Source organism: Gavialis gangeticus, unplaced genomic scaffold (genome assembly GCF_001723915.1).
Source record: "Gavialis gangeticus isolate Ggan-Ray unplaced genomic scaffold, GavGan_comp1, whole genome shotgun sequence".
NCBI lineage: Eukaryota > Metazoa > Chordata > Crocodylia > Gavialidae > Gavialis > Gavialis gangeticus.
Window position 1 is genome coordinate 182,008,173 of NW_017728992.1, and position 9,165 is coordinate 182,017,337.

The window sequence follows — 9,165 nt, forward strand, 5'->3', positions numbered from 1 at the left end:
GTCCCTTCCAACCCTAATTTTCTATGATTCTATGAAATTAACTTTGTATTCAATCTCTTCACAGGGTGTTCCAGGTACAAAGGGTGAGAGGGGTGAACGGGTAATTATATTATTGTCCTTTCAACAGCAACAAATATATTTCAATATGGTCTCTGTCCTAGAAACATCTCTGATAATGTTCATTCACCCCATTCTTGTTTGTGGGTGACTTTAAAAGTAATAAGACAAACTTTCCTTCTTCACTGATCTCCATCCCGGTTTCAGTCAATCTGGATGTCATCTCCAATTTAAAAACAATTAAATTAAAAAAGTCATTAAAGGTTCAGGCACCAATGAGGAAAGCCCTGGGAACTTTGCCTGTGGTTACCTTCCTTAGGCTTTGGTTTATTATCTGAAAATAGAGGTGGGAGACAAGATTGTTTAATTTCTGAAACCTGTTTGGCTACCAACAGCCTGGGGCAAATTCCTTAACTTCTCTGCCTAGTTTTCCCCATCTGTAATGTAGGGATGGGAAATACCCACTTCTTGGGGGTGCTCAGGGCACTTTCAAGTTAGAATGGTTGTAAGAGCTATGTGTTGTAATGGTGGATGTTGTTATTCAGGGCGATGTTCAGTCCCATGCCATGGTGCGTGCAGTTGCTCGTCAAGTATGTGAACAGCTTATCCAGGGTAAGCAAATCAATATCTTGTATGTTCCTGTCAGTTTCCAGAATATTTGGTGGCAGCTTCACTAGCTATAGAATAGATCTGATACTGTTCAGAGGATTTTATGAATATGATGTTTTTACATAGTTCACAGGAACCTGGCTATTCTCAAAGTATGACTGTACAGTGGATCTTTTTGTGGAAATCTAAGCCTGAGCAGCATCAGGAATCCAAATATGGCCCAAATTAATTCTGATTTCATATTTAGAAAAAAGTGTCGTTAAGCTTATTACATGCATAATATTGTGAGAAAATACCAAAAGCTAGGCTTTATAATAAGTCCTACCTTCTTATTAGTGTATGCCAGATACCACCTTACGTGGCGTACAGACATTCAGGGAGGTTCGATAGCATTAAAAATAGCCATCCAATCTAAGGGAAGTTGAGATGGGGAGGAGTTTGGGAGGGGAGGCAAGCAAGATCTGGGAGGCGGGGAGGGGAATCTAGGTGTCTTTGTGGGATTGGGGGGCAGGTGGGATCCACAGGGAGTTTGGGAGTGGTAGGCAGAGTCTGTGGGGGTTCTTGGGGCCTCAGGGGGGTAGATGGGGTCTGCAGGAGGGTTGCTGGGATCTGGGAGGATTTGGTGGGATCAAGGGAACTTGGGAGGATGGGTGTCTCTCCAGGGAGGGGGTAGGAATAGCATAGCCCTGGGTCTGGGGCCAATTTAAATTGATTTCATTGGACCTGAGTTAGGTTAGACTACATCAAAAGTACACCTAACTTAGATCGGGTTGGGCATTTTTAAATCAGTCTAACAGTCTTGAACTTCTGTATGGTTTGCACATAGATCCAGCTAACTAGTGTAAGGTTGGCACCTGGGCAAACTAAGTTAGAGAGAGAGTGGCCATTCTTAATGCAATCTAACCTTCCCAAATGTCTGTATACCACCTAAGAATACACACCTAAGTATCGTAAACTCTCACTTCCCCCACAAGTGCACAGTTACCAAAACTATCATACAGCAACAAACCTTTACCTTTTATTAGTTCCTTGCTGTGGAGCGCCTTCTAATATGCCTTTCAACCTCACTTCTTCCAGTTTCTCTACGTCCCAAATTCATGGAATTTTAATTTTCCAGGTCACATGGCCAGATATAATTCAATCCTGAACCAGATTCCAAGTCACTCTCTGTCAACAAGAACTGTTCCAGGACCTCCTGGTGAGCCAGGCCGCCCAGGATCTCCTGGGCCACCAGGAGAACAAGGATCACCAGGAAGACCAGGATTTCCAGGAAATCCTGGCCAGCCAGGAAGACCAGGAGAAAGAGGTGGGCTAAATTTCTTGAAAGTACAAAACCATATTTTTTTGCATGAACTGATTTTTGTCATGGAAACAAAAACTATAGTTTTTTCTATAGTCAAGAGCTGGCCCCAGATTATATCTGAAGACATTTCTCTGGAGACCATCAGTCACTAAGTTAAGCGAACTTTCATAGAATATTTTTGATTAGAGTCACGCTTGGGATTGATCCCCTGCTAGAGACTGATGTTTGCATAAGGAAGCTTGTTGTGGTGGCACGGTGCATTTTGGTGGAATTCTAGAGTGTACAGAAGCTTATACCTGCATATGTGTTTCATTTATGAATCTGATTTTGCCCTCCTTTTGGCAAGAAAGGGAGTCTGAATGCAAAGAATTCCAGTTTCAATACTGAAAAATTAATTCTGGGGAAAAGGTAGTTTTCTTACTGCATTTGAAATAAATTGGATTAAAAGGTCCTAAACAATGTTTCCATTAAAAAAAAAAATATTGGCCAGATGGGTCTATAGAAGGCACACTTTGAGAGACGCAGGAGGGACTGAGACAGATGGAAATGATGATGACAAGGAAAACCAGCAAAACATAAAATGAAATTAAGGGACCAAGCAGCTCTCTCCCAAACCTCATTTCCATACTTTTAACTGTGTTATGCCACTTTGTCCTCCTTTTACTCTGCTTTGTCTAAATAATAATTTGTCTAAATAATTAGGAAGTTCTGTGTGGCAGGGACCTGATGTACATATCTGTGAGAAACTTGGCATGCCTTGCCACCCTTAATAAATAATCATAATATCCTCACAATGGAAATCTGAGACTACAAGAGTAACTGTTTGTGGAAGTATGATGCATTTGTCACAATGGCAACTCACGTCCAGGAGTTTAATAGATCAGGCGGTCAGTTCAGCAGCCAAGAAAGCTAATGTTATACTGCTACGAAAAGAAAATATGAGTGGTCTTTGAACTTGCAGGTATTTCTTCCTCACCAGTCTTTAAGGCTAGGTACAGACATTACACTTATCGCACTATAACCCATAATGGAACATGTTTTAAAAATGGTGGATTGCATTTTAAGTTAACCCTTGATGGATGTGCTATCAGACTAAAGTGCTTTAGATTAGAGTGTGTCATATCCCATCAGGCATTAAGCTAAGTTGCATTCACCAGCACCCCAGGGGCCCTTCACAGGGCAGCATGCTTGCCTCAGGCAGAACTGGTCTGCTCTGCCCAAGTGCTGGGTCAGCCCTGCCCCCTTGGCTGTCACTGACCTGAGTTAGTTACAGTCTGCGATTCCAGCCTCACATCCTCCCTGTAGCAGCTGGGAGTTGCAACCTGGCCAGGGTCAGAGGAAGGGAGGTGAAGGGGGGGTTTCTGTCCCCACAGTCACCTTAGCCCTGTCGTGCGCTGCAGCCCGGCCACGGGGGCTTCCTGCCTGCAGCTGCAGCACAGTGACACTTTTTGCAGCTCTGGGAACTGTGGTGGGGAGGGGGGTGGAAAAGGAGTCCCCCCCCTGCTGGGTGGGTCCTGCCCAACTTGCTGATTTGGGTCTTGGTGGGGCCTGCACCACTTTTTGCTGTGCTGGGAAATCTGGTGGGAGGTGGGTGGAAAAGAAGCCCTCCTCCTAGGCGAGCCTAGCCTGGCTTCTATCAAGACTGGAACCAGGAAACTGGGGTTGGGGGGGACTCCACCTTGGGGGCCCACCTACCTGGCAGGGGGGCTTCTTTTCCATTGTCCTCCTCCCCTGCCATAATTTTGGTGCAGCAAACAGCAACGCAGCCCTGCACTGCTTGCTCCTGGCTGCAACTGGGGGGAAGGAGCCCTTCTGCTGGGTGGGCCTGCACCCCCAGTTACCTGTCTCAGGTCTTGGTAGGGGCTGGGCCAAGCCTGCCTGGCAGGGGTCTCCTTTGTCACCCCCCTGCCAGAGTTCCCATTGCAGTGAAAAGCAGTACAGCCCTGTGCTGCCACTCCTACTTGCTCTCTGTGGGGAGCAGGACTTGGAGGGTTGTGGATGGGTGGGTCTCCAGCCTGGCCCGGAGCAGGGCCATGGTGTGGCAAGATGGGGAGTGGAGCTGCTGCCACTGGCATTTGGTGGGGTATGGGGCTTGTGTATGTGTGCGTGTGCCTGCTTCTCAGTGTCTCCAGCCTGGCCCTGAGTGAGGCTATGGTGTGGCATAGAGGGGAGTCTCTGCTATTTGCATTCAGTGTTCTGTGTCCAGCCTGGTCCTGAGCTATCTTGTCCTGCACCCCTCCCCACCCCCAATCCACAGCAGATCCAGGTGGGACAGGTGCTCTCAGCTCCCATCATGGCTCTGGGGAGATGCTAGTGCCCACCTTGCCCCCACCAGCCCTCAGCTACCCTGTCTGAATCCTAGCCCTGGGTGTCGCCAGCCCAGCCAGAGGTCCCTTCCAGCCTTGCTTCTCTGTGATTCCAATTCCTGTCACTGGCAGAGCAGTGAGGTGGGGGATTTCTCCCCCATGCCAGGCAGCCAATCAGGGATTTATTGCCCATTTGAGTGTGTGCAGGATTCTCCAGCAGCCTGGGGAGTCCATGGGGCATGTTGGGAGGCATGTGAGAGCCCCCTACCTGCTGATCTCAGGCAGTGTGACACCCCCACTGAACAGTGAACATCTGTTTGGTTTGAATTCACTCTAACTTATAGTGCTTTAAGAAAAGCATCATAGAGTGCTTTTACTGTAGGCTTTTTGAACATCTGTACTTATCCTAAGATTACGTGACCATCATTCTAATGATTGTAATGCAAGAGGAGGCATGATTTGGTTGGTGTTAGCTGTGGTTTCAATGATCCAAAGGAATGGAGCAAAACATAGATTGAGTGAACCAGGAAGAGTATGGGGTGGAGGGAGGGAGAAAAAAGAAACAAGATTGACTCAGATTGGATGACCTGGAGGAGGTGAATTTGTATTGCAGGATAGCTACCTGCATAATGTAAGTCATTGCAGTTTAAGTTTTTAGGCATTACAAGAAACAAAAGAGAGTAAGTCTGTTTATTGTGACAAAATGAAGGAGAAGTAGTGTTCTTGATTGTAATATTATCTCTGAGAAGCTATTACTCAAATGGATGGAAAACCAAAACGGATAAAGTAATAGCTTGTGATGATAAAACAGTGCACTAGAATGTTTCCCTCATGCTCATTATTTCTGTTGTTACAAGGAATTGATGCTACAAAAATAAGTTTTGGCAGGGTGGGTTTGTTGCAAATTTGGAGTTGGAAGTAAAACAAGCCGCTATCAAGCACACTGTCAACAACAGTAGTTAGTCAGATGGAGCTCTTCATAGGCTTCTACGAAATGTTACTAATGCCAAAAGTTAATCCTTGCTTACTGTATCTAATGGTTGAAATTTAGATTGTTTAAGGACGTTTCATATTCTGTGAGAAAACTTGAAGTGCAAAATAATTGGCCAGTTTCTTTCAAATGAGTGTGTTTTTAGTATTGTTACCCTCTCACTGATATCAGCAAATCATTGGAAGGGATAGAAAGAGCTCATTAGAAACGGGAAAGGATTGCAGAAAAATATTTTACCTCCCTGGGGAATTAATTCCTTTAAAAGTTGAGCAAAATATTAGCCTGATGATGTATTGGTATCAATGGGTTGTATTTTGCAGAAACATCTTGTGTCCTTCTGAGCTATGCAGGCATTCAGAAGTCATATACATTATACTCATGGGAGGCTGATCTAATCCAAACCAGAAAAACTCAGCAGTATAAAAGTTAAAATGTCCAGTACCATGCTATAAAGCTAGTTTCAAGGTGGAGAAGCAGATTGTTCATCTTATCAAAAATAAAGATGGAGAGATAACTTCATTACAGTGCACTTTTTTGGAGAGAAAATAGAGAACCAGTGACTATACTCTGAAGCTAGACAATTCATATAAACAGGTACATTTTTTTTCAGAGTGATGGTGTTTTATTGGTTAATCAATCTATCAAGGGAAGTAATGGATTCTCCATCTTCTGATGTCTTTCTTGGACCCTTTTCTGGAAAATATATGTTTTAGTCAAACACGAATTTGGTTCACTACATGGTAAAATGTAATGGTCAGTGCTTTTACAAAAGGTCAGACTGGATGATCTTATGGTCCCTTTTGACCTTGCACTCTATGAATTTAGTAATTAATTAGAATTGATAATTTATTTCCAATAGACAGTTTTGGTGGAAATTCTGGAAGGAGGGCCTTGTGACACTCTTCTCTGTTTGTCTGATTGACTGACTACTTCCTGTGAGTTTTGTCATGGAAGGTGGCTTTCATGACCTCAGTGTGTACTCTCCCTTTATTCAGGTGTAGAATTTACACAGTTTATGTCCAGTAGTGGATTTTTTTTTTAAAGTTGCCTGATTAAAGGTTAAATGAAGCCTGAGCAAGGACCCTATGATGTGGCCCACATTATTATTTTTTTCTTGGACTGAGTAGATTTGTTCCATATTTCCCATTTCTAATTTCACCTGTGAACACTGTGTGTCAGGAGGTGTGGATGTAAATAACAACCTAGTGTATGAAAGGTTGTGCCTTGCAAATGATTGTGGCAGCTCCCTTCAGAATCACCATTTTATTGCTCTCTGAGTAAGCCAAACAATGGTACTTATACTAAGCTCCACATAGATTCCAGATGTACAGTGGATCAGTCTTTTAACAGTTCTTATGATCAAAGGTATTGCCTTTTGCATGTGCCAGCAGTTACTTACAGAATATGTGTCTGACTTTAGTAGTAGTTTAATTGAACTTATGTCTGTGAATTGCAACGGAGGACTTAGTCCCTTTCTCTGTGGCTACCATGGGCAAACAGCTCTCACCATGATGCCTATAAATATTTTGCACTTGGAATGGACAGCTAGAAGCTGGCAGGAGTTCATTTTAAAAAAAGCGAGGGGGAATTCAACCCCTGACCATAGAAATAATGTTTGGCATGTCACTGAGGCAGACTCCCCCAGGAATCTGTGTGGGTTAGGGCACATCTCTTCAATCTGGGACTCCTTCCCACATCCACAGCACAATAGAGCCATTCACATAGGCTGTCTTATAGCCATTCACAATGAAATGGCAAGCTGAAGGGTAACTGCACGCTAGATTGCAAAGTCTTCAACTTTGACATAAAAAGAGAGAATTTCAGAATCCCTGAGACCAGCTGGCAGCATACTGCTTTGTCAAGATGCCTAGAGGGAAGAGTCCTGGGGTAAAATTTCAGAACTGCCCACGTAATTGAGGAGTGTATGTCCCATTGATTTTCAATGATATTTAGGGATTACATCTACAAAAGGGCTTAAGTGCTGCAATGCTGAGTGTTGTAGTGCCTGTCATTTGGTGCTTTGCTGCCTAGAGAAATCTGCAGCCCTGTAGCAGCCCTAGGCTCCCTATTCAATGTGTGGAGAGTAGGAGGTGCCCAAAAATGGGACCAGGAAAGTCTCCACACTGAGTAGAGACACACCTGTGTGAGCTGATAGGAAACAGCAGAGGAGAGGAGTTGGTCTGGGACCACACTGCTTTCTTGGGCTTAGGGTCTTTGGGGTGTTGACCTTTAACCAGTCTCTGGACTGAGTTGTCTGTGCCAGCCAATTCTCACACTACAGTGTGGACGTGTCACCCTCCCACTTCTCTTCCCCTGCCCTTTTCATCCAACTGCTAACAGATGCACTCAACTAGGATGTGGGAGGCCTGGGTTCAATTGCCTCCTTGGCTTGAGGGGATTGGAAAACTACATCTTCCTCCTATCTAGTAAAGGCTTTATCCTTTAGATTTCAAGGTGCTCAGGTGGTGGAGAGATCTCAATCCCTCCTGCTGCAGCTGGTCCACTTTCTAGGAAAAAAATTACATGTTCTTTGGGCCAAAGAGAGATGGTATGACTTTGGAGCCCAGTAGCAAGGACATTCATGTTGGAGAGGAGAAACCTGCATTGCAGTCCCTACTTCAGTGTTATATATTTTATATTAAGTAGTCATTTGAACAGGGATTTAAGCCAGATCTTCCCTCCCTAAGAGAATGCCTTTAACTACTAGGCTTTAGCCGTATTTGTAGACAAGAAATATTTAATTATTCCATGCAAAAGGGGTCAACTTTGACAGGAAGGATTGAGATGCTCCCAGCATCTCCAAGTGTACAGTGGCTAGAACATTCACTTGGGAGGTGGAAATTGGAAGATTCAGCCTCAGATCCCCTTAGACACAAGAGGGAATTGAGCCCAGGTCTCTTACATCCTGTTTGATGGCTCTAACCACTGTGCTATTGGATAAAAGGGTATAGATGGCACCATCTCCTCCACCTATGTTTTGTTGTGGGACAGGGCGTGGAGGCATGGGACTCAATCCAGTAGAAATATTTTGAGAACTGCTACCAGGCAAGATAGACAGTGGAGCACCTAGTCTATGAATCCCTCCTAGGATTAAGCACTAAACAACCTGATGTTGTTAAGACCTGGGTAGTTATGAATGTGTCTAGAAGTAGAAATGTAGTCACCTGGGAAACGTTACTGATGATAACTCAGACATCCATGGACTATTGACAATAGGCATGTGTGAAGCGGCTAGTATTCGTTTCAGATTCGGCCAATTCGGGGGATAGTGGTTTGATTTGGTGATTCGAATCTATGTCCTGAATCGATTTGGCTGCTGCTGAATCAGCTGAATCTCCGAATCACACAGGCCCCATAACCCGCCTGCCCTCCCAGCCCCAGCTCTCGGCTGTTTGGAAAAAAAAAATCCTGCATTTACCAGCTGCTGCCAGGAGGGGGAGTGAAGGGGGGTAGGGGGCAATCCCCGCTGCCCCCCACTACCCCATGTTGCATGGCGAGCTCTGCCATGAGCCCGGACCCTGCCCACTCTCCCAACCCTCCCCGCCATGTCTGTCCCGCTTGCCCCAGCTCCTGGCCCTTTAAAAAAAAAAAAAAAAAGCCCTGACTCACCAACTGCTGCCAGGCAGGGGCCAATCCCTGCTGTCCCCCACTGTCCCTGAGACTGCTGCAGCAGCCGGTGAATCCAGGGTTTTGTTTTTTTTTAAAGGCCCGGGACCTGAGGCGGGTGGGGCAGCCATGGGGGGGGCTGCGAGAGCGGGCAGGGGTTGGGGGGCTTGTGGTAGAGCCCCTCCACATAGCATGGGGCAGTTGGGGGCAGCAGGGATCACCCCCCTCACCTGGCAGCAGCTGATGAGTGAGGGCTTTTTTTAAACAACTGGGAGCTGGGGCTGGGTGGGTCA

The 9,165-nt window shown here is 45.4% G+C and overlaps 1 protein-coding gene across 3 annotated transcripts in view; it reads left to right on the forward strand.

Moving 5' to 3' along the window:
• Positions 1–9,165, forward strand: part of COL14A1 (collagen type XIV alpha 1 chain) — a 266,741-nt gene that overhangs the window by 240,156 nt on the left and 17,420 nt on the right. For all 3 annotated transcript variants that reach the window (XM_019528109.1, XM_019528108.1, XM_019528110.1), the window contains 3 exons: positions 65–100; positions 603–669; positions 1,784–1,972. In XM_019528109.1, the coding sequence (XP_019383654.1) occupies positions 65–100; positions 603–669; positions 1,784–1,972 (292 nt within the window). The remainder of the gene's footprint in view (positions 1–64; positions 101–602; positions 670–1,783; positions 1,973–9,165) is intronic.